This window comes from Pleurodeles waltl, chromosome 7, assembly GCF_031143425.1.
Source record: "Pleurodeles waltl isolate 20211129_DDA chromosome 7, aPleWal1.hap1.20221129, whole genome shotgun sequence".
NCBI classification, from domain to species: Eukaryota; Metazoa; Chordata; class Amphibia; order Caudata; family Salamandridae; genus Pleurodeles; species Pleurodeles waltl.
In genome coordinates, this window is record NC_090446.1 from 1,533,922,960 (window position 1) to 1,533,948,753 (window position 25,794).

The 25,794-nt window shown below is 48.6% G+C and overlaps 1 protein-coding gene across 1 annotated transcript in view; it reads left to right on the plus strand.

Moving 5' to 3' along the window:
* MEGF8 (multiple EGF like domains 8) overlaps positions 1-25,794 on the plus strand; it is a 338,669-nt gene that overhangs the window by 272,257 nt on the left and 40,618 nt on the right. Inside the window, exons 33-35 of the mRNA XM_069201403.1 lie at positions 8,103-8,334; positions 14,679-14,808; positions 24,681-24,891. Of these exons, the coding sequence (XP_069057504.1) occupies positions 8,103-8,334; positions 14,679-14,808; positions 24,681-24,891 (573 nt within the window). The remainder of the gene's footprint in view (positions 1-8,102; positions 8,335-14,678; positions 14,809-24,680; positions 24,892-25,794) is intronic.

Below are 25,794 nucleotides of genomic sequence, written 5' to 3' on the forward strand. Positions count from 1 at the left end.
GCCCTGTAAGTGTCCTACTTACCTGGTTAACCTAACAAATACTTACCTCCCCTAGGAACTGTGAAAATTGCACTAAGTGTCCACTTTTAAAACAGCTATTTGTGAATAACTTGAAAAGTATACATGCAATTTTTATGATTTAAAGTTCCTAAAGTACTTACCTGCAATACCTTTCGAATGAGATATTACATGTAGAATTTGAACCTGTGGTTCTTAAAATAAACTAAGAAAAGATATTTTTCTATACAAAAACCTATTGGCTGGATTTGTCTCTGAGTGTGTGTACCTCATTTATTGTCTATGTGCATGTACAACAAATGCTTAACACTACTCCTTGGATAAGCCTACTGCTCGACCACACTACCACAAAATAGAGCATTAGTATTATCTATTTTTACCACTATTTTACCTCTAAGGGGAACCCTTGGACTCTGTGCATGCTATTCCTTACTTTGAAATAGCACATACAGAGCCAACTTCCTACATTGGTGGATCAGCGGTGGGGTACAAGACTTTGCATTTGCTGGACTACTCAGCCAATACCTGATCACACGACAAATTCCAAAATTGTCATTAGAAATTGATTTTTGCAATTTGAAAAGTTTTCTAAATTCTTAAAAGACCTGCTAGGGCCTTGTGTTAGATCCTGTTTAGCATTTCTTTTAGAGTTTAAAAGTTTGTAAAAGTTTGAATTAGATTCTAGAACCAGTTGTAGATTCTTAAAAAGTATTCCAACTTTTAGAAGCAAAATGTCTAGCACAGATGTGACTGTGGTGGAACTCGACACCACACCTTACCTCCATCTTAAAATGAGGGAGCTAAGGTCACTCTGTAAAATAAAGAAAATAACAATGGGCCCCAAACCTACCAAAATACAGCTCCAGGAGCTCTTGGCAGAGTTTGAAAAGGCCAACCCCTCTGAGGGTGGCAACTCAGAGGAAGAGGATAGTGACCAGGAGGAAAATTCCCCCCTACCAGTCCTATCTAGGGAGAACAGGGTCTCTCAAACCCTGACTCCAAAAATAATAGTCAGAGATGCTGGTTCCCTCACAGGAGAGACCAACACCTCTGAAATCACTGAGGATAACCCCAGTGAAGAGGACATCCAGTTAGCCAGGATGGCCAAAAGATTGGCTTTGGAAAGACAGATCCTAGCCATAGAGCGGGAAAGACAAGAGATGGGCCTAGGACCCATCAATGGTGGCAGCAACATAAATAGGGTCAGAGATTCTCCTGACATGTTGAAAATCCCTAAAGGGATTGTAACTAAATATGAAGATGGTGATGACATCACCAAATGGTTCACAGCTTTTGAGAGGGCTTGTGTAACCAGAAAAGTGAACAGATCTCACTGGGGTGCTCTCCTTTGGGAAATGTTCACAGGAAAGTGTAGGGATAGACTCCTCACACTCTCTGGACAAGATGCAGAATCTTATGACCTCATGAAGGGTACCCTGATTGAGGGCTTTGGATTCTCCACTGAGGAGTATAGGATTAGATTCAGGGGGGCTCAAAAATCCTCGAGCCAGACCTGGGTTGACTTTGTAGACTACTCAGTGAAAACACTAGATGGTTGGATTCAAGGCAGTGGTGTAAGTAATTATGATGGGCTGTACAATTTGTTTGTGAAAGAACACCTATTGAGTAATTGTTTCAATGATAAACTGCATCAGCATCTGGTAGACCTAGGACCAATTTCTCCCCAAGAATTGGGAAAGAAGGCGGACCATTGGGTCAAGACAAGGGTGTCCAAGACTTCAACAGGGGGTGACCAAAAGAAAGGGGTCACAAAGACTCCCCAGGGGAAGGGTGATGAGACAACCAAAACTAAAAATAGTAAAGAGTCTTCTACAGGCCCCCAAAAACCTGCACAGGAGGGTGGGCCCAGAGCCTCTTCACAAAACATTGGGTACAAGGGTAAAAACTTTGATCCCAAAAAGGCCTGGTGTCATAGCTGTAAACAGCATGGACACCCAACTGGAGGCAAGGCCTGTCCCAAGAAAGGTTCCACTCCAAACTCCCATCCAGGTAACACTGGTATGGCTAGTCTCCAAGTGGGATCAACAGTGTGCCCAGAGCAAATCAGGGTCCACACTGAAGCTACTCTAGTTTCTGAGGGTGGGGTGGATTTAGCCACACTAGCTGTCTGGCCGCCTAACATGCAAAAATACAGACAGCAACTCTTAATTAATGGGACTAGAATAGAGGGCCTGAGGGATACAGGTGCCAGTGTCACCATGGTGACAGAGAAACTGGTTTCCCCTGGCCAATACCTGACTGGAAAAACTTACACAGTCACCAACGCTGACAATCAGAGAAAAGTACATCCCATGGCAATGGTTACTTTAGAATGGGGAGGGGTCAATGGCCTGAAACAGGTGGTGGTCTCCTCAAATATCCCAGTGGACTGTCTGCTTGGAAATGACCTGGAGTCCTCAGCATGGGCTGAGGTAGAACTAAAAACCCATGCAGCAATGCTGGGTATCCCTGAACTGGTGTGTGTGAAAACAAGAGCACAATGCAAGGCACAGGGTGAACAAGTAGAGCTGGAGTCTGGAAGAATGGCCCAGCCTACCAAGAGGAAAGGAAAGTCAGTTGGGAAACCAACTGCAACACAGCAAAAGAAAGGGAACCTCTCTTCTCAGGAAGAAGTTCTGCCCTCTGAGGGAACTGAGCCTTTGGAGCTTGAACCTGATCAGGTTGAGCTCTTAGGCCCAGGGGGACCCTCAAGGGAGGAGCTGTGTAAGGGACAAGAAACCTGTCCCTCTCTTGAAGGCCTTAGGCAGCAAGCTGCTGAAGAGTCCAAGGGCAAGAAAAATGGAACACATAGGGTCTATTGGGAAGATGGACTCCTGTACACTGAGGCCAGAGACCCCAAACCTGGTGCCACTAGGAGAGTGGTAGTGCCTCAGCTGTTCAGAGAGTTCATCCTAACATTGGCCCATGACATTCCCCTTGCTGGACATTTGGGACAAACCAAGACGTGGGAGAGGCTAGTCAACCACTTCTACTGGCCCAATATGTCCAACATGGTTAAGGAGTTTTGCCTCTCCTGCCCCACCTGTCAAGCCAGTGGTAAGACAGGTGGGCATCCAAAGGCCCCCCTCATTCAACTTCCAGTGGTGGGGGTTCCCTTTGAAAGAGTGGGTGTGGACATAGTTGGTCCACTAGAACCTCCCACAGCCTCAGGAAATATGTATATCCTGGTAGTAGTGGATCATGCTACCAGGTATCCTGAAGCTATTCCCCTTAGGTCGACTACTGCCCCTGCAGTAGCCAAGGCCCTCATTGGTATCTTTACCAGAGTGGGTTTCCCTAAGGAGGTGGTGTCTGACAGAGGTACCAACTTCATGTCAGCATACCTGAAACATATGTGGAATGAGTGTGGAGTGACTTATAAATTCACTACACCTTACCATCCACAAACTAATGGCTTAGTTGAGAGATTCAACAAGACATTAAAGGGCATGATCATGGGGCTCCCAGAAAAACTCAAAAGGAGATGGGATGTCCTCCTGCCATGTCTGCTTTTCGCTTACAGGGAGGTACCACAGAAGGGAGTAGGGTTCTCACCCTTTGAACTTCTGTTTGGTCATCCTGTAAGGGGACCACTTGCCCTTGTTAAAGAAGGCTGGGAGAGACCTCTCCATGAGCCTAAACAGGACATAGTGGACTATGTACTTGGCCTTCGCTCTAGAATGGCAGAGTACATGGAAAAGGCAACCAAAAACCTTGAGGCCAGCCAACAGCTCCAGAAGTTTTGGTATGACCAAAAGGCTGCACTGGTTGAGTTCCAACCAGGGCAGAAAGTCTGGGTTCTGGAGCCTGTGGCTCCCAGGGCACTCCAGGACAAATGGAGTGGCCCTTACCCAGTGCTAGAAAGGAAGAGTCAGGTCACCTACTTGGTGGACCTGGGCACAAGCAGGAGCCCCAAGAGGGTGATCCATGTGAACCGCCTTAAGCTCTTCCATGACAGGGCTGATGTGAATCTGTTGATGGTAACAGATGAGGATCAGGAGGCAGAGAGTGAACCTCTCCCTGATCTTCGGTCATCAGACCCAAAAGATGGCACAGTAGATGAAGTGATCTACTCAGACACCCTCTCTGGCCAACAGCAAGCTGATTGTAGGAGAGTCCTACAACAGTTTCCTGAACTCTTCTCCTTAACCCCTGGTCAGACACACCTGTGTACCCATGATGTGGACACAGGAGACAGCATGCCTGTCAAAAACAAAATCTTTAGACAGTCTGACCATGTTAAGGAAAGCATCAAGGTGGAAGTCCACAAGATGCTGGAATTGGGAGTAATTGAGCGCTCTGACAGCCCCTGGGCTAGCCCAGTGGTTTTAGTCCCCAAACCTCACACCAAAGATGGAAAGAAAGAGATGAGGTTTTGTGTGGACTACAGAGGGCTCAATTCTGTCACCAAGACAGATGCTCATCCAATTCCTAGAGCTGATGAGCTCATAGATAAATTAGGTGCTGCCAAATTCTTAAGTACCTTTGACTTGACAGCAGGGTACTGGCAAATAAAAATGGCACCTGGAGCAAAAGAGAAAACAGCATTCTCCACACCTGATGGGCATTATCAGTTTACTGTTATGCCCTTTGGTTTAAAGAATGCCCCTGCCACCTTCCAAAGGTTGGTGAATCAAGTCCTTGCTGGCTTGGAGTCCTTTAGCACAGCTTATCTTGATGATATTGCTGTCTTTAGCTCCACCTGGCAGGATCACCTGGTCCACCTGAAGAAGGTTTTGAAGGCTCTGCAATCTGCAGGCCTCTCTATCAAGGCATCCAAATGCCAGATAGGGCAGGGAACTGTGGTTTACTTGGGCCACCTTGTAGGTGGAGGCCAAGTTCAGCCACTCCAACCCAAGATCCAGACTATTCTGGACTGGGTAGCTCCAAAAACCCAGACTCAAGTCAGGGCATTCCTTGGCTTGACTGGGTGTTACAGGAGGTTTGTGAAGGGATATGGATCCATTGTGACAGCCCTCACTGAACTCACCTCCAAGAAAATGCCCAAGAAAGTGAACTGGACTGTGGAATGCCAACAGGCCTTTGACACCCTGAAACAGGCAATGTGCTCAGCACCAGTTCTAAAAGCTCCAGATTATTCTAAGCAGTTCATTGTGCAGACTGATGCCTCTGAACATGGGATAGGGGCAGTTTTGTCCCAAACAAATGATGATGGCCTTGACCAGCCTGTTGCTTTCATTAGCAGGAGGTTACTCCCCAGGGAGCAGCGTTGGAGTGCCATTGAGAGGGAGGCCTTTGCTGTGGTTTGGTCCCTGAAGAAGCTGAGACCATACCTCTTTGGGACTCACTTCCTAGTTCAAACTGACCACAGACCTCTCAAATGGCTGATGCAAATGAAAGGTGAAAATCCTAAACTGTTGAGGTGGTCCATCTCCCTACAGGGAATGGACTTTATAGTGGAACACAGACCTGGGACTGCCCATGCCAATGCAGATGGCCTTTCCAGGTTCTTCCACTTAGAAAATGAAGACTCTCTTGGGAAAGGTTAGTCTCATCCTCTTTCGTTTGGGGGGGGGGGGGGGTTGTGTAAGGAAATGCCTCCTTGGCATGGTTGCCCCCTGACTTTTTGCCTTTGCTGATGCTATGTTTACAATTGAAAGTGTGCTGAGGCCTGCTAACCAGGCCCCAGCACCAGTGTTCTTTCCCTAACCTATACTTTTGTATCCACAATTGGCAGACCCTGGCATCCAGATAAGTCCCTTGTAACTGGTACTTCTAGTACCAAGGGCCCTGATGCCAAGGAAGGTCTCTAAGGGCTGCAGCATGTCTTATGCCACCCTGGAGACCTCTCACTCAGCACAGACACACTGCTTGCCAGCTTGTGTGTGCTAGTGAGGACAAAACGAGTAAGTCGACATGGCACTCCCCTCAGGGTGCCATGCCAGCCTCTCACTGCCTATGCAGTATAGGTAAGACACCCCTCTAGCAGGCCTTACAGCCCTAAGGCAGGGTCCACTATACCATAGGTGAGGGTACCAGTGCATGAGCATGGTACCCCTACAGTGTCTAAACAAAACCTTAGACATTGTAAGTGCAGGGTAGCCATAAGAGTATATGGTCTGGGAGTCTGTCAAACACGAACTCCACAGCACCATAATGGCTACACTGAAAACTGGGAAGTTTGGTATCAAACTTCTCAGCACAATAAATGCACACTGATGCCAGTGTACATTTTATTGCAAAATACACCCGAGGGGGCACCTTAGAGGTGCCCCCTGAAACTTAACCGACTGTCTGTGTAGGCTGACTAGTTCCAGCAGCCTGCCACACCAGAGACATGTTGCTGGCCCCATGGGGAGAGTGCCTTTGTCACTCTGAGGCCAGTAACAAAGCCTGCACTGGGTGGAGATGCTAACACCTCCCCCAGGCAGGAGCTGTGACACCTGGCGGTGAGCCTCAAAGGCTCACCCCTTTGTCACAGCCCAGCAGGGCACTCCAGCTTAGTGGAGTTGCCCGCCCCCTCCGGCCACGGCCCCCACTTTTGGCGGCAAGGCTGGAGGGAACAAAGAAAGCAACAAGGAGGAGTCACTGGCCAGTCAGGACAGCCCCTAAGGTGTCCTGAGCTGAGGTGACTCTAACTTTTAGAAATCCTCCATCTTGCAGATGGAGGATTCCCCCAATAGGGTTAGGATTGTGACCCCCTCCCCTTGGGAGGAGGCACAAAGAGGGTGTACCCACCCTCAGGGCTAGTAGCCATTGGCTACTAACCCCCCAGACCTAAACACGCCCTTAAATTTAGTATTTAAGGGCTACCCTGAACCCTAGAAAATTAGATTCCTGCAACTACAAGAAGAAGGACTGCCTAGCTGAAAACCCCTGCAGAGGAAGACCAGAAGACGACTACTGCCTTGGCTCCAGAAACTCACCGGCCTGTCTCCTGCCTTCCAAAGATCCTGCTCCAGCGACGCCTTCCAAAGGGACCAGCGACCTCGACATCCTCTGAGGACTGCCCCTGCTTCGAAAAGACAAGAAACTCCCGAGGACAGCGGACCTGCTCCAAGAAAGGCTGCAACTTTGTTTCCAGCAGCCTTGAAAGAACCCTGCAAGCTCCCCGCAAGAAGCGTGAGACTTGCAACACTGCACCCGGCTGCCCCCGCGCCGCTGAGGGTGAAATTCCTGTGTGGGCTTGTGTCCCCCCCGGTGCCCTACAAAACCCCCCTGGTCTGCCCTCCGAAGACGCGGGTACTTACCTGCTGGCAGACTGGAACCGGGGCACCCCCTTCTCCATTGAAGCCTATGTGTTTTGGGCACCACTTTGAACTCTGCACCTGACCGGCCCTGAGCTGCTGGTGTGGTGACTTTGGGGTTGTTCTGAACCCCCAACGGTGGGCTACTTTGGACCAAGAACTAAGCCCTGTAAGTGTCCTACTTACCTGGTTAACCTAACAAATACTTACCTCCCCTAGGAACTGTGAAAATTGCACTAAGTGTCCACTTTTAAAACAGCTATTTGTCAATAACTTGAAAAGTATACATGCAATTTTTATGATTTAAAGTTCCTAAAGTACTTACCTGCAATACCTTTCGAATGAGATATTACATGTAGAATTTGAACCTGTGGTTCTTAAAATAAACTAAGAAAAGATATTTTTCTATACAAAAACCTATTGGCTGGATTTGTCTCTGAGTGTGTGTACCTCATTTATTGTCTATGTGTATGTACAACAAATGCTTAACACTACTCCTTGGATAAGCCTACTGCTCGACCACACTACCACAAAATAGAGCATTAGTATTATCTATTTTTACCACTATTTTACCTCTAAGGGGAAACCTTGGACTCTGTGCATGCTATTCCTTACTTTGAAATAGCACATACAGAGCCAACTTCCTACACTTGGTCTGGGCAAGTATCGTGTTTTGGGGTTTTTGTTGGTGTAAGCTCTGCTGCCTCTTGTCCCTTGGTGTTGGTTTGGTGTGAGCATATCCTTCTTTCATTATTGCTTCTTGTGTGGTGTGTGCTATTACAAGTTTGCCAGTTTGCTATTTCTTGTTGCGGTAATTGTGCTTCTTTGGCACTTGCTCTGATAAATAATTAATCCCCTCTTTTCCTTCCTCACCAGACTCTGTGATCGGGGAGCCCATGAACGAATCCATCGCCCATGCTGTGGCAGCGGTAGGCAGCCGCCTTTACGTTTCTGGAGGCTTCAATGGGGTCGCACTTGGCCGCATGTTGACACTCTCACTGCCTTCGAATCCCTGCCTGGTCTTCAGCAACCAGACCAGTTGCAACAACTCTGTGGGAAGCTGCGTCTGGTGTAGGACAGGCTGTGTTTCAGCAGACACAGCAGAGAGGTAAAGAGCAGCACATGAGCCGCTGCCATGTTTGGCTTGTATGTGTAGAATAAGCATGTGTGGGGCATGGAGTGTGAATGTGCAATTGAAGCGGTGTAGAACTGTATTGTTGAAGTGAAACTGCTCAAGGCCCCCGACGTCACGGACAGGAACATTGCGATGAAAGATGCGACTGGAAGTAGTTTGATGCTGTGCTGATGCAGGAGCATAAAGGTCATGAGGAGATAGTGACCTTTGCAGTGGGAGTGTTGAAGGGCAGAGACTATTTACTGTGTCCTGCAGGGAGAAGATCTGGCTTGTTTGTGTGGGGGGGGGGGGGGGGGGGTATTTTTTTAGGACGTAATAATATATATTTATTTTTGTTTTTTTATTTCCATGTCTTGTGCACATTAATATTTCGATCAATAATGCTGTACATAAATGCAGAAGCGGTGCTTTGCATGAACTGTATTATGCTAGGGGAAATAAACTAGAAAAATTAATTACATTTGTATGCTGATAAGATTTGACAGGAAATTGCAAAGCAAAACTACAACATGCCATGCTATATGGTACGTCCTTCACATGAATTTCATACAGTTTGGATATGATGTTCGTCTTTATGCATTGTTCCTCTCCAATTTGGTGAGATGTCTCTTTAGGCTGGTTTTAAAATCAGTAAGTGGTGGGGCATTCAAGGATGCCAAGAGGCTAGGTGTTCCTGTGATACGAGACTAGCAGACAGAGAGACCAGACTGTAGTGGCCGCTCGCAGGGGTGTAGATTTTACCAGTAAGTTTAGGTCAGGGTAGCGCAGATTTCTGGAGGGGGTGCAGCAGGGTATGTCACTCTCTCGGTGTGGAGAAGTGCCAGTAACCAGTTTGAACCCAGTCGTCAGCGGTGTGCATGAGGCCTTGTTTTCAGTGGGCAGCCTCCCAGCTCTGTCGTGAGAGGGAGTGATGAGTGTGCACCTGGGCAAGTTCAATAAGAGTCTGGGTGCAAAATTGAGCACCAGGAGCCAGATGTATCAAAAGGTTTTACCCATTCTGTCTCTGTGGAAATGTGTTCGAACATATGGCCCCATGTGTGGTGGGGTAAATTAATACGGAGGGTGGCTAAAGGAACATGGACTTCTTTGCAGATGTCATTGTTTGCCCCTTTTAGAACTACTAGATGCAGGGTTTTGACGGACAGTGCACTGAGACCTGCTAATCAGACGTTAGTGACGATGCTCTTACCCCTAAAACAAGCAATGTCTAATTGTAACCCAGTTGGCTTGGCCTTTAGCACCCCTGTAAGTCCCTAGTAAATGGTATTCCTGGTACGTATGGCATGGGCACTAAAGAGGGTCCATAAGGGCTGAAGCATGTCTCATCCCACACACAAAAAATACACACAGACTATTATCGCAGGCTACATGACATGATACAAACCTTGTTTGAAAACATGACTGGCACTGGATGGTCTTTATGTAAATCTCCCCTACAGCAGGCCTTGGAGCCTTAAGGCTGGGTGCATTATGCTACATGTGTGGACATATGTGCATGATATACAAGTGAACAGGGAAGCCATCTTACATTATGTACTGGGCACTGGTCATTCCAAGTTACCCAGCTACATAATGGCTCACCGAAACCTACGGTGTTTGGTATCAATCACCTCATATTAATACACCCTCACTGATTCCAGTGATGGATTTATTAGTACATGCACCCAGAGGGTACTTTAGAGGTACCGCCTGAAACCTCTACTAGTCCTGTAGTGTGCTGGCTGACTGGTACAGTCCAGCTTGCCACAACAGACCGGTTTCTGACCTCCCTGAAGGTAAGAACTGCGCTCTCGAAGGCCAGAAACGATGCCTCGGCGACCCCTGCTTCCCCCCGTCTTGGGAGATGCTACCTTATACCCTGAGGCCCATTTGGCACCAGGACAGGCAGGAAATTAGATAGTCAGGTGGCGTTTTGCATGCCGAGGCTAGTCGCATCCCTAGGGCGGGCTGCCTGAAGTGAACAAGAAAGTAGGATTTTAACCATCTTGTGTGTGGTGGAATTAAGCACTCTCAGATAGGGTTATGCCCACTTCCCACAGGAAGTGGTCATATAGAGGGTGCAGTGACCCCTAGGGAAGGTAGCCCATTGGCTACTACCCTTCACTCCCCTTAACGCTCCTAACTTCAGTATTTAGGTGGCCCCCTGAAACCCAGAACTCAGATTTTTTGGACCAAAGAAAGGAGAGGACACCGATGGGTCCCAGGAAGAAATGACTGAGGTGCAGCAACTGACTTGGCGCCAACCTGCCTGATGTCCTCGACAATTGCTCCAAAGATGACTTGTCCTGCAGCTGATCAGCCTCCAAAAGCCTAGGAAGGCTGCCAGCACTCCCTTGGAGCATAGGAGCTACTTACCTGCACGTTTGCAGGCACCAAAGACCAATGTGAGAGTCTCTGCCAGCATGACCCCGCTGGACAAAACAACACTGCACCCGAGCTCCCCAGCCTGAGGAAGAGTGAACCGACGGGACCCATGAGATCCAGAGACCCTGCACAGCTGAGTACCCCTTTTAGGTTTAGCCGGATCTGACACCCAGTCCCTTCCTGCATCCTCCTTGTGCAGGCCATCAAAACCCAGAGAGCCTTGGCCCGTGAAAACCGGACGCCTGAAAGCACCACGGCACCCAAGCCCCCCAGCCCGAGTCAGTGTGTCGATGGTGCCAACAAGGTCTCAAGACACTTGAGAGCTGAGCCCCCCTTTGGGTTCAGCCAGACTGGTCACCCGATCCCCACTTGCAGCCTCTGTTCCCCGGGACACCCAAACTGTAAAGCACCTTTGCACCCCAGTGCCTCCCAAAGTGACCTCTTGGTGCTGCCTTGGCCTTGCCTCATACTGCCCTTAACTCCAAAGAACAATCCTGTAAATTGTTGCTAAGTACCCCTATGTAGTATATACTTCTTTTCCCATAAGAACATTACCACATTAAAGTCAATGCAAGAGTATTTGCTGTATGCTTCAAAACTGCTAACTTGAAAAGTATTTACACAATAACGAAGTTCGTGGTGTTAAAAAATATATTAAAATGTGTCATTTTTCTTAATTGGGGTGGATCTCTTGTGTGTATGTGTCATTTATTGACTGTATATGCAGCAAATGTCTAACACTCCTCTTTGATTAGCCTTAGCTGCTCGACCACCCTACCACAAATAAAGCACTCCGCATATTTGTTACAAATGGGGTCTCTAGTTGGCAGTGGTTTGCACCCTGTCCAATAAGGGACCCTCATTCTAGTCACGGTAAGGGAGTCACACACCTAAGATAACCCCAGCTCACCCCCTTGGTAGCTTGGCTCTAGCAGTCAGGCTTATCTCATAGGCATTTGTACACACTCAGGGTAACACAGTGAAAACACCACAAAAGTACTTCACACTAGTTTAGCAAAATAGCTAATATTTATCTGAGTAAAACAAGACCAAAAGGAAAAAAATCCAATATACACAAGCAAAAATACGGATGTTCAAAGACTAAATCTTAGTATAGCGCTTAGAAACACAATAGGTCCAACTGGGGCTATCATGACATCTGCACAGAGTCATTCCCAACAGTCCGATGCCACTCGCAAGGGAGTGTGAGCCTGTCACGGATTCGCACGGACCCCAGGTACAGTACCTTGGAAAAGGACTTTATATGACATCAATGTCAAGGCATTGGTTCCTTACGACATGGCTGGGTCGATGAGCCCAGCAGGTCAAGGCACGAGGGGTCAACTTTGTGGTGTCGCGATCACACCTCGGGCCACAGATACTGCAGCACCTGTGGCCCCGTGGTGTGATCCTGACACAGCACTCAGGACTCGCACTGTGGCAGGACTTCGGAGTCGCTGTGGTGGTTTCGGGCCTGTGACGTTGGTTGGGGTTGTCACACTTAGGGGGGACAATGACTCTGGTACAGGTAGCGGTGTGGAGTCAGACAGTGGGGCTGGTTCTGAAGTCGCTCGGGAGTCGATGTGCTTGTTTCTTCCAGGACTCATTCCCAAGGGCCCAGGGACTGGATGTGGCACCACTTGGCAAGTTAGGACTCTCAGCAAGAGAACCCAGGTGCTGGCTGATGAAGTCTTTGATGTTCCTGAGACAGGAAGCAAGCTCATTCCAAGCACTTGGAGAACCTTGGAAAGCAGGATGTAGGAACAAAGTCCAGTCCCTTCATTCCTAGGACAGAAGAACCAAGCAGTAGGTCAGCACAGCAAAGCAATAGCCTACAGCATCCGGCTCATCTTCCTGGCAGAATGGCCTCAGTGCAGAAGTATTCTAACTTTGTGGTCTCAGAGGTCCAATACTTATACCCATTCCTGTTTTTGAAGTAGGCAAACTTGAAAGAGAAGTCTTTGTAGTGCATAAGACCCTGCCTTTCCCTGCCCTGGCCCCAGACACACTCCAGCGTGTTGGAGACTGCTTTCTGTGAGGACAGGCACAGCCCTATTCAGGTGTAAGCGTCGGCTCCTCCCACCACTCTAGCTCAGGAAGACCCATCAGGATATGCAAGGCACACCTCACCTCCCTTTGTGTGACTGAGAGTGAATTCACAAACAGGCCTACTGTCAGTCTGACCTAGACATGGATTCCACAGGCAGGCAGAGGCACAGAATGGTTAAGCAAGAAAATTCCCACTTTCTAAAAGAGGCATTTTCAAATTTACAATTTAAAAACCAACTTCACCAGAAGATGTGTTTATTTTTAAATTGTGAGTTCAGAGACCCCAAACTCTACATCTCCCTCTATCTGCTCCCAATGCGAAATTACACTTGAAAGATATTTCAAGGCAATCCCCATGTTACCCTATCCAAGAGATGGGCCTTGCAATAGTGAAAAATGAATTTAGCAGTATTTCAAAATCAGGACATGTAAAACACACCAATCCATATCCTACCTTGTAAATACACTGCACCTTGCCCATGGGGCTTCCCTGGGCCTATCTTAGGGGTGACGTACATGTATTTAAAGGGAAGGCTTGGGCCTGGCAAGTGTGTGCACTTGCAAGGTCGATATGGCAGTTTAAAACTGCACACACAGGCGCTGCAGTAGCAGGCCTGAGACGTGTTTATAGGGCTACTCATATGGGTGGCACAATCAGTGCTGCAGGCCCACTTGAAGCATTTGATTTACAGTCCCTGGGCACACATGGTGCACTATACTAGGGACTTACTGGTAAACCACGTATGGCAATCAGGGATAAACCAATCACCAATACCATTTAGACAGAGAGCACTTGCACTTTAGCACTGGTCAGCAGTGGTAAAGTGCCCAGAGTCCTAAAGCCAGCAAAAGCGAAATTCAGCACAGGATCACAACAGGAGGTCAGAACCCCAAAAGACAGGGAAACCCACACCAAGAGCTAGCTGGTCTAGCAATATTTAAAAAAAGCCCTGTCCACTACTAAGGGGACACCTGGACTCTTTACACAGTATACCAAAAAGAGGTTTGCTGTGTAAAGAGCCAGCGTTCTACAGAGGCCCACTAGCAGACTGTTGCAATCGACTAGTTTGCAAAGTGCCATGGAATTAATTAATGCCTTAGCAGCATGGAATTGAATTAAAGGCATGGTTGTATTTCTGTATGTTCATGACCCAATAACCTGCTGCTTGATCCTATGGGGTAGTGAATTCTTCCACGTGTGTTGGGCGGTCGAACAGTACATTAGGATTCTCTAGCTGAGGATGGCAGAGGTCGGGCTGTCAGGAGGGAGGTGGATAGAGGTTGGAGCTGTCAGGAGGAGAAAAAGTGGAAGATATTCAACTTGGAAGAGTTGAATGTCGGGACCCAGATGACCGTCCACTGTCAAATTTCATTGGGATGTATGATTGGCGATAGGGAGTGAAAGTGAAGGTAGAAGCAGATGTGTGTTTCATCGGTGTAGAAATGGTATGATATGAACAGAGAACTAATTTCACAAGTTCAGGTGGTATAATTGAAGAGTAGGGCAGGCTCTAGAACTGTTCCCTACGGAGACACCCTTAGGGAGTGGTGCTGGAGCCCCACCCCATGAGTGTGTTGTCTCAGTAGTTCTGTTTTGATGCGTTATGAAATCCGCATGTAGGGAATGTTCAGTTCTTATTTGGCGGGCGGATGTTTAAGAATGCCAATACTCCATGTAATAAAGTGCTTTCTCTATAATTTGGAATGCGCTCCTCTACAGCAGTGAGGATAGGCTTTCCCCAGCTTGTACCCACGACTGGCCGATTCCTGAATCCCTTTCCGGGTGATCCATTGGTGGTGCGGGTTTGGGAGGGGAGGTTGATCTTTGGGAGTGATAGAAGTAGCATGACTGTTCTGCTTTTGGTCCATGCATGTTGTTTGATGTATGGCTTTGTCCTTCCCAGGATGGGCTGCCCAGTGGCCCGGGCCTCATGTTTTCCTTTGCCGAGGTCAGCTGAGGAGTGCCGGCGGCTGAGAACCTGCAGTGAGTGTCTTGCTCGTCACCCCCGAGCAGCGACAGTGGCCCTTGGACAGGTGAGTTACCCGCACATGGTCCTGCAACAGATGCTAGGTGCAAACATAAACTGAAGTGTATGATGGAAAAAGTAGTTTTCTACTGACACCACAAGTCTTGACTCTCTCAGATTCTGCCCCTCTCTCATTTGGTCTTTGTGTGATGGAGAGCACAGGCTCCCAGAAGCAGGCTAGGTGGGGAGCAGTGTAGGTTCACCAGCTGTTTGTATTGCACAGCAAGAGGCACCATAGAGAATAGATGAAGGCCATCAGATTTCAAGGTCCATGTTTGTTATTCCAGCATAACGTGCTGTGGACACTACCGTAAGACCACTGACTGTCACCGATGCAGCCCTAACTGAATAACTATTCATGGGGAAAGGGCCAGAGGCAATGCAGTAAATCACAATTTTAAGTGTCACAGAGGCAGAGGCAGAGGTCCAAGGGGCTGGGAAAGAATTATTCTGGAAAGATTTATTCTGAACAGCGTGCCTGCAGAGAATACTTTACTGAAATTTTCACACAGACGTTCTGCTAACGAAATAACTCTGTGAATGTTGTCTTCATTAATGGAAGCACAAGTATAAGAGCACTGAGCATAAATAACACACAGAGACTGTTATGACTTCTCATAGTTTGTAGACTTGTGAAAAAAGCAGAAGGCAAATGTAAAGAAATGGCTCCCTGTTGCAGTTCCCCCCCCACTTTTTGCCTGATACTGATGCTGACTTGACTGAGAAGTGTGCTGGGACCCTGCTAACCAGGCCCCAGCACCAGTGTTCCTTCACCTAAAATGTACCATTGTATCCACAATTGGCACACCCTGGCATTCAGATAAGTCCCTTGTAACTGGTACTTCTAGTACCAAGGGCCCTGATGCCAAGAAAGGTCTCTAAGGGCTGCAGCATGTCTTATGCCACCCTAGAGACCCCTCACTCAGCACAGACACACTGCTTACAAGCCTGTGTGTGCTGGTGAGAACAAAATGAGTAAGTCGACATGGCACTCCCCTCAGGGTGCCATGCCAGCCTCTCACTGCCTATGCAGTATAGGTAAGACACCCCTCTAGCAGGCCTTACAGCCCTAAGGCAGGGTGCACTATACCATAGGTGAGGGTACCAGTGCATGAGCACTGTGCCCCTACAGTGTCTAAGCAAAACCTTAGACATTGTAAGTGCAGGGTAGCCATAAGAGTATATGGTCTGGGAGTCTGTTTTACACGAACTCCACAGGACCATAATGGCTACACTGAAAACTGGGAAGTTTGGTATCAAACTTCTCAGCACAATAAATGCACACTGATGCCAGTGTACATTTTATTGCAAAATACACCCCAGAGGGCACCTTAGAGGTGCCCCCTGAAACTTAACCAACTAGCTGTGTAGGCTGACTGGTTCCAGCAGCCTGCCACACTAGAGACATGTTGCTGGCCCCATGGGGAGAGTGCCTTTGTCACTCTGAGGCCAGTAACAAAGCCTGCACTGGGTGGAGATGCTAACACCTCCCCCAGGCAGGAGCTGTGACACCTGGCGGTGAGCCTCAAAGGCTCACCCCTTTGTCACAGCCCAGCAGGGCACTCCAGCTTAGTGGAGTTGCCCGCCCCCTCCGGCCACGGCCCCCACTTTTGGCGGCAAGGCTGGAGGGAACAAAGAAAGCAACAAGGAGGAGTCACTGGCCAGTCAGGACAGCCCCTAAGGTGTCCTGAGCTGAAGTGACTCTAACTTTTAGAAATCCTCCATCTTGCAGATGGAGGATTCCCCCAATAGGGTTAGGATTGTGACCCCCTCCCCTTGGGAGGAGGCACAAAGAGGGTGTACCCACCCTCAGGGCTAGTAGCCATTGGCTACTAACCCCCCAGACCTAAACACGCCCTTAAATTTAGTATTTAAGGGCTACCCTGAACCCTAGAAAATTAGATTCCTGCAACTACAAGAAGAAGGACTGCCTAGCTGAAAACCCCTGCAGAGGAAGACCAGAAGACGACAACTGCCTTGGCTCCAGAAACTCACCGGCCTGTCTCCTGCCTTCCAAAGATCCTGCTCCAGCGACGCCTTCCAAAGGGACCAGCGACCTCGACATCCTCTGAGGACTGCCCCTGCTTCGAAAAGACAAGAAACTCCCGAGGACAGCGGACCTGCTCCAAGAAAAGCTGCAACTTTGTTTCCAGCAGCTTTAAAGAACCCTGCAAGCTCCCCGCAAGAAGCGTGAGACTTGCAACACTGCACCCGGCGACCCCGACTCGGCTGGTGGCGATCCAACACCTCAGGAGGGACCCCAGGACTACTCTGATACTGTGAGTACCAAAACCTGTCCCCCCTGAGCCCCCACAGCGCCGCCTGCAGAGGGAATCCCGAGGCTTCCCCTGACCGCGACTCTTTGAACCTAAAGTCCCGACGCCTGGGAGAGACCCTGCACCCGCAGCCCCCAGGACCTGAAGGACCGGACTTTCACTGGAGAAGTGACCCCCAGGAGTCCCTCTCCCTTGCCCAAGTGGAGGTTTCCCCGAGGAATCCCCCCCTTGCCTGCCTGCAGCGCTGAAGAGATCCCGAGATCTCTCATAGACTAACATTGCGAACCCGACGCTTGTTTCTACACTGCACCCGGCCGCCCCCGCGCCGCTGAGGGTGAAATTTCTGTGTGGACCTGTGTCCCCCCCGGTGCCCTACAAAACCCCCCTGGTCTGCCCTCCGAAGACGCGGGTACTTACCTGCAAGCAGACCGGAACCGGGGCACCCCCTTCTCTCCATTCTAGCCTGTGTGTTTTGGGCACCACTTTGAACTCTGCACCTGACCGGCCCTGAGCTGCTGGTGTGGTGACTTTGGGGTTGCTCTGAACCCCCAACGGTGGGCTACCTTGGACCAAGAACTGAACCCTGTAAGTGTCCTACTTACCTGGTAAAACTAACAAAAACTTACCTCCCCCAGGAACTGTGAAAATTGCACTAAGTGTCCACTTTTGAAATAGCTATTTGTGAATAACTTGAAAAGTATACATGCAATTTTGATGATTTGAAGTTCCTAAAGTACTTACCTGCAATACCTTTCGAATGAGATATTCCATGTAGAATTTGAACCTGTGGTTCTTAAAATAAACTAAGAAAAGATATTTTTCTATATAAAAACCTATTGGCTGGATTTGTCTCTGAGTGTGTGTACCTCATTTATTGTCTTGTGTATGTACAACAAATGCTTAACACTACTCCTTGGATAAGCCTACTGCTCGACCACACTACCACAAAATAGAGCATTAGTATTATCTATTTTTACCACTATTTTACCTCTAAGGGGAACCCTTGGACTCTGTGCATGCTATTCCTTACTTTGAAATAGCCCATACAGAGCCAACTTCCTACATTGGTGGATCAGCGGTGGGGTACAAGACTTTGCATTTGCTGGACTACTCAGCCAATACCTGATCACACGACAAATTCCAAAATTGTCATTAGAAATTGATTTTTGCAATTTGAAAAGTTTTCTAAATTCTTAAAAGACCTGCTAGGGCCTTGTGTTAGATCCTGTTTAGCATTTCTTTTAGAGTTTAAAAGTTTGTAAAAGTTTGAATTAGATTCTAGAACCAGTTGTAGATTCTTAAAAAGTATTCCAACTTTTAGAAGCAAAATGTCTAGCACAGATGTGACTGTGGTGGAACTCGACACCACACCTTACCTCCATCTTAAGATGAGGGAGCTAAGGTCACTCTGTAAAATAAAGAAGATAACAATGGGCCCCAAACCTACCAAAATACAGCTCCAGGAGCTTTTGGCAGAGTTTGAAAAGGCCAACCCCTCTGAGGGTGGCAACTCAGAGGAAGAGGATAGTGACTTGGAGGAAAATTCCCCCCTACCAGTCCTATCTAGGGAGAACAGGGTCCCTCAAACCCTGACTCCAAAAATAATAGTCAGAGATGCTGGTTCCCTCACAGGAGAGACCAACACCTCTGAAATCACTGAGGATAGCCCCAGTGAAGAGGACATCCAGTTAGCCAGGATGGCCAAAAGATTGGCTTTGGAAAAGCAGCTCCTAGCCATAGAAAGGGAAAGAAAAGAGATGGGCCTAGGTCCCATCGATGGTGGCAGCAACTTAAATAGGGTCAGAGATTCTCCTGACATCCTAAAAATCCCCAAAGGGATTGTAACAAAATATGAAGATGGTGATGACATCACCAAATGGTTCACAGCTTTTGAGAGGGCTTGTGTAACCAGAAAAGTAAACAGATCTCACTGGGGTGCTCTCCTTTGGGAAATGTTCACTGGAAAGTGTAGGGATAGACTCCTCACACTCTCTGGAAAAGATGCAGAATCTTATGACCTCATGAAGGGTACCCTGATTGAGGGCTTTGGATTCTCCACTGAGGAGTATAGAATTAGATTCAGGGGGGCTCAAAAATCCTCGAGTCAGACCTGGGTTGATTTTGTAGACTACTCAGTAAAAACACTAGATGGTTGGTTAACTGGAAATGAAGTGTGTAACTATGTTGGGCTTTATAATTTGTTTATGAAAGAACACATTTTAAGTAACTGCTTCAATGAAAAGTTGCATCAGTATCTGGTAGACCTAGGTCCAATTTCTCCCCAAGAATTGGGAAAGAAGGCAGACCACTGGGTCAAGACTAGGGTAACCAAAACTTCCACTGGGGGTGACCAAAAGAAAGGGGTTACAAAAACTCCCCAGGAGAAAGTGGGTGACACTAGAAACAAAGAAAAAGAGTCCTCTGTAGGCCCCCAAAAACCAGAACAGGTGGGTGGGCCCCAAGACACAACCCAAAACAAAGGTGGGTACCAGGGTAAGAACTGGGATGCCACTAAGGCATGGTGCCACAACTGTAAACAGTCTGGGCACCACACCAAGGACACTTCTTGTCCCAAAAACAAACCTCAGAACAAAATTCCAGGGGTAACCAGTATAGCCATGGGAGATGACTCTTCAGATGAGGAGGTCTTCATAGCCTTCAACTGGAAACAGGGCCCAACAGGTGAGTTGGAGATTCCAGAGGGAAGTAGACACTTCCACCACCTACTGGTGAATGGAATCCCAACCACTGCCCTGAGAGACACTTGTGCCAGTCACACTATTGTGCATGACAGGCTGGTGCTCTCAAACCAGTACATCCCAGGTGAGACTGCCAGGGTAAGAGTTAGCCTAGACAGGGTCACTAAGAGGCCTGTGGCTTTAGTACCCATAGAAGTGGGTGGCACTCTTAGCTGGAGAAGGGTAGTAGTCAGTACAGACCTCCCCCTTGATTGTCTCCTTGGAAATGACTACCCAGAGGTTAGTCAGAGCTCAAGAGAGGAACTGGTCCAGTGCCAGTCCTCTCCCAAGGTTTCTGGAAGTCCTGCCTCTGCAGTAAATGCAAGCAGGCCCCAGAAGAAGAAGAAAAGAAAACAGAGTAGGAAGGGTGGACAACCTTTAGCCAAGGTTACAGCAAGCCAGGGAGATTCTGCTCCAGTAGGGGAGAACTCCAAAAATGGCCCTGATAAAGTCCAACCTGACCCACAAGAAGTCCTGGCTAGTCAGGCAACTGTTAAACCTGAGTGGGTGGCTCCTCAGCTAACAGAAGAAAGAGTGGAAGAAGGGTGTTCACTACAAGATGTGGTAACCCCCCACTCCAATACAGCAGACAGGCAACCTGAACCCAAAGAAGCCTGTAACTTAGCCCCTTCCCTTTTAGGTGAAGAGCTAAAGGTGTGGTTCTGGGCACTGACAGCTGTCAGTGGCCTCTGCTGGGTGTTAGCCTTTATGGCTGCACTATCCTTGGCATGGTGGTCTGACCCCATGCCAAATAACAAGTTAGGCCCCCTGACCCTGTTGGTCATGGTGGGGTTACTCCAGCTCTGGGTAACCTCTTTGGGTAAGCTAGGGGTGACCTTGGCTAAGATAAGATTAGCAGAGGTGGATACCTCTGACCTCAAAATAGAGAGAATGGGTGAAGACATAAAAAGCACAGACAAGAGGCAGTTCAGACTAGGTCCTATCACTGTGGAAGTGGGTCAGTTCCCCAGAGGGAATGACCTGAACAGGAGGATGTAAGGCAGAGTAGGCCCTGCAACAAACCAGCCATTTCCTCTACTCTTCCTCGCCTGACAGACTAGGAAGACTCTTCCAGCGTTGGCTGAGTCTCCTGGCCTGTGGGCTGGGGGGGGCTTGTGTAAAGAAATGGCTCCCTGTTGCAGTTCCCCCCCCACTTTTTGCCTGATACTGATGCTGACTTGACTGAGAAGTGTGCTGGGACCCTGCTAACCAGGCCCCAGCACCAGTGTTCCTTCACCTAAAATGTACCATTGTATCCACAATTGGCACACCCTGGCATTCAGATAAGTCCCTTGTAACTGGTACTTCTAGTACCAAGGGCCCTGATGCCAAGAAAGGTCTCTAAGGGCTGCAGCATGTCTTATGCCACCCTAGAGACCCCTCACTCAGCACAGACACACTGCTTACAAGCCTGTGTGTGCTGGTGAGAACAAAATGAGTAAGTCGACATGGCACTCCCCTCAGGGTGCCATGCCAGCCTCTCACTGCCTATGCAGTATAGGTAAGACACCCCTCTAGCAGGCCTTACAGCCCTAAGGCAGGGTGCACTATACCATAGGTGAGGGTACCAGTGCATGAGCACTGTGCCCCTACAGTGTCTAAGCAAAACCTTAGACATTGTAAGTGCAGGGTAGCCATAAGAGTATATGGTCTGGGAGTCTGTTTTACACGAACTCCACAGGACCATAATGGCTACACTGAAAACTGGGAAGTTTGGTATCAAACTTCTCAGCACAATAAATGCACACTGATGCCAGTGTACATTTTATTGCAAAATACACCCCAGAGGGCACCTTAGAGGTGCCCCCTGAAACTTAACCAACTAGCTGTGTAGGCTGACTGGTTCCAGCAGCCTGCCACACTAGAGACATGTTGCTGGCCCCATGGGGAGAGTGCCTTTGTCACTCTGAGGCCAGTAACAAAGCCTGCACTGGGTGGAGATGCTAACACCTCCCCCAGGCAGGAGCTGTGACACCTGGCGGTGAGCCTCAAAGGCTCACCCCTTTGTCACAGCCCAGCAGGGCACTCCAGCTTAGTGGAGTTGCCCGCCCCCTCCGGCCACGGCCCCCACTTTTGGCGGCAAGGCTGGAGGGAACAAAGAAAGCAACAAGGAGGAGTCACTGGCCAGTCAGGACAGCCCCTAAGGTGTCCTGAGCTGAAGTGACTCTAACTTTTAGAAATCCTCCATCTTGCAGATGGAGGATTCCCCCAATAGGGTTAGGATTGTGACCCCCTCCCCTTGGGAGGAGGCACAAAGAGGGTGTACCCACCCTCAGGGCTAGTAGCCATTGGCTACTAACCCCCCAGACCTAAACACGCCCTTAAATTTAGTATTTAAGGGCTACCCTGAACCCTAGAAAATTAGATTCCTGCAACTACAAGAAGAAGGACTGCCTAGCTGAAAACCCCTGCAGAGGAAGACCAGAAGACGACAACTGCCTTGGCTCCAGAAACTCACCGGCCTGTCTCCTGCCTTCCAAAGATCCTGCTCCAGCGACGCCTTCCAAAGGGACCAGCGACCTCGACATCCTCTGAGGACTGCCCCTGCTTCGAAAAGACAAGAAACTCCCGAGGACAGCGGACCTGCTCCAAGAAAAGCTGCAACTTTGTTTCCAGCAGCTTTAAAGAACCCTGCAAGCTCCCCGCAAGAAGCGTGAGACTTGCAACACTGCACCCGGCGACCCCGACTCGGCTGGTGGCGATCCAACACCTCAGGAGGGACCCCAGGACTACTCTGATACTGTGAGTACCAAAACCTGTCCCCCCTGAGCCCCCACAGCGCCGCCTGCAGAGGGAATCCCGAGGCTTCCCCTGACCGCGACTCTTTGAACCTAAAGTCCCGACGCCTGGGAGAGACCCTGCACCCGCAGCCCCCAGGACCTGAAGGACCGGACTTTCACTGGAGAAGTGACCCCCAGGAGTCCCTCTCCCTTGCCCAAGTGGAGGTTTCCCCGAGGAATCCCCCCCTTGCCTGCCTGCAGCGCTGAAGAGATCCCGAGATCTCTCATAGACTAACATTGCGAACCCGACGCTTGTTTCTACACTGCACCCGGCCGCCCCCGCGCCGCTGAGGGTGAAATTTCTGTGTGGACCTGTGTCCCCCCCGGTGCCCTACAAAACCCCCCTGGTCTGCCCTCCGAAGACGCGGGTACTTACCTGCAAGCAGACCGGAACCGGGGCACCCCCTTCTCTCCATTCTAGCCTGTGTGTTTTGGGCACCACTTTGAACTCTGCACCTGACCGGCCCTGAGCTGCTGGTGTGGTGACTTTGGGGTTGCTCTGAACCCCCAACGGTGGGCTACCTTGGACCAAGAACTGAACCCTGTAAGTGTCCTACTTACCTGGTAAAACTAACAAAAACTTACCTCCCCCAGGAACTGTGAAAATTGCACTAAGTGTCCACTTTTGAAATAGCTATTTGTGAATAACTTGAAAAGTATACATGCAATTTTGATGATTTGAAGTTCCTAAAGTACTTACCTGCAATACCTTTCGAATGAGATATTCCATGTAGAATTTGAACCTGTGGTTCTTAAAATAAACTAAGAAAAGATATTTTTCTATATAAAAACCTATTGGCTGGATTTGTCTCTGAGTGTGTGTACCTCATTTATTGTCTTGTGTATGTACAACAAATGCTTAACACTACTCCTTGGATAAGCCTACTGCTCGACCACACTACCACAAAATAGAGCATTAGTATTATCTATTTTTACCACTATTTTACCTCTAAGGGGAACCCTTGGACTCTGTGCATGCTATTCCTTACTTTGAAATAGCACATACAGAGCCAACTTCCTACAGCAAATATTGCTTAGCTACATTTAAAGAAAGACTCTGAAAGTGGCACTTTGAACTATAACTCCCAGAATGCCCCTGTGTCTATATAAGGCAGGTAAATGAGAACCATGTGTGCCTACAAACTGAAATCACCTTAGGAAGATGAAATGTTAAAACGCGAAGTGGTGTTTGAAGTGCTGCTCTGTGAATAAATGGAATCTGCTAATCTTTACCTCTGGGAGTGCAGCAATTCTTGTTGGCTTATTTTTGAGGGTCCTGGTCTCAACCCTATGCTGGCACCGGGAGTCGGAGAGCGCCGGTTTCAGACCAATTGTTGTGCAAGAATAGACATTATTAGTTTTGATTGTACTGTTAGCAGAAAATAATCGGACTATTTCCTTTCAGTGGGGTTTTATGGAGTAATATTCAGTCTGGCAGGAAGGGGAGGGTCAAAGAGGAACCGTGAAGGGTTCGGACACTGCTTCCCTGGTGAAAGCGAGGGGAAATCCAGATGCTTCTTGGGCACTGGCTGCTGGAATATAGACTGGGAAGTCATGTTCATCTATTTCAAAGCAAGGCTTATGTTTATCATGTGTGTTGCTACATTTAACGTGTCAGCTTATGTGATTGAGTACAGAAGGGACGAGAATCCAGGTGTGGAGAGGTGGATAGAAGCTTAACGGGCTTCTTGTGTTGACTGTGCTTACCTACGTCAGTCTCCTTTTACTATCATTCGCCTCATTCCCCAGCAAGGCATTAGCTAATGTTCCATTTAGCGGAATTCTCAGCTGCCTGTGAGTGTTTGGGTTCAGTTAAGGTGGGAGGGATGAAGCCATTCCACTGAGGGTGCACACTCCTTCCCTTTTTCACTCTGTTGTTCTCTTCTTGCATGTCACAAATATAAGTGTGTTCTAAGGAAGGCATCTTGCCCTGGTGCTTGCTAAGCCCTGGGTCCCTCAGCACCATAGACCAAGGAGGGTGTATGTTGGTTTTGAAGCACCGCTTGCCAAGGAGCACAAGTGCAGTTTATATCCGGGTTCATCCATGGAACATTTCTCACTGTTCTCACCACCTCGTGTCTGCAGGGAGCCTCTCACTGTAAATGGTGCACAAACTGCCCAGAGGGAGCCTGCATTGGCAGCGAGGGGAGCTGTACCTCCGAGAATGACTGTCGCATCAACCAGCGTGAGATCTTTGTGGCCAGCAACTGCTCTGAGATCTCGTGTGAGGCTTCAGACTGCCCCAAGTGCACTGCGTCAGGGAAGTGCATGTGGACTCGGCAATTCAAGCGCACAGGTGAGTGACCATCCCCGCCTTCCTGCCGTCTTTCACCCCTGCCATGCTATCTCCTCATCCGATCACCATTTCTTACCCACCATGTCACCATCTCTCCTTCTGCTCCCTGTTGCTTTGACTCATTCTTGTCTCTCACTACCCAGTAATTCTGCGTGCCACTCTCCTGCTGCCATCATCCCTGCTTAAAGACACCTCTGATCCATCGTAAAACCTTCCCCTGTGCATCCTGCTGCCATCTCTCTCCCATCACACCTCCCCATCATAGCCCCATTGGGCAGCTTCTCTGCCACTATCCTTCACTCATAATAGCATGTTTTTGTCTATCAAACTAATCTCCCAAATAATTATCTTGAAAACGAACTCAACTACCAACTTGGACTTCACAAACAGCTACATTTTAGCACAGAAAAATCATGTTCTTATCAAACTGTATTCAGATACAAATACTCTGCATATTCCTGCCATTCAGTGTAGCGCTTGGACATTTGCAAGAAGTTTCTGTTCGATAGTCTTTTGAGTCACGAAGTATAGTGATGGTAGCGCTTATGGGCAGTGGCTCTTTTGTTAGATTTTTTTCCGCCATTAGGTTTGGACATGTACTGATTGGGTTGCCTGTTCGGCGCCTAACCGTGCCTTTGGCCAGGCCTTTTCAACTGTCCGCTTCAATACAGTCTTCACGCATACCTGCTTCATCGTGGTCGATGTTCATCTGAAACGTGTGCAAAACTTGACACCTTCAGCCGAGCCTCAGCCCCTTCTTGGGGCGTCCCACCCCTCATCAGTGAGCTTCCAGTATTCCTGCCACAGCCGGACTCTGTAGCAGAAAAACCCCTTCACACTCTTGATATAAAGCATGCCTTCATGCTTCAAAGCCCTTTTGAAAAACTCAGCATCTTTTTGTTG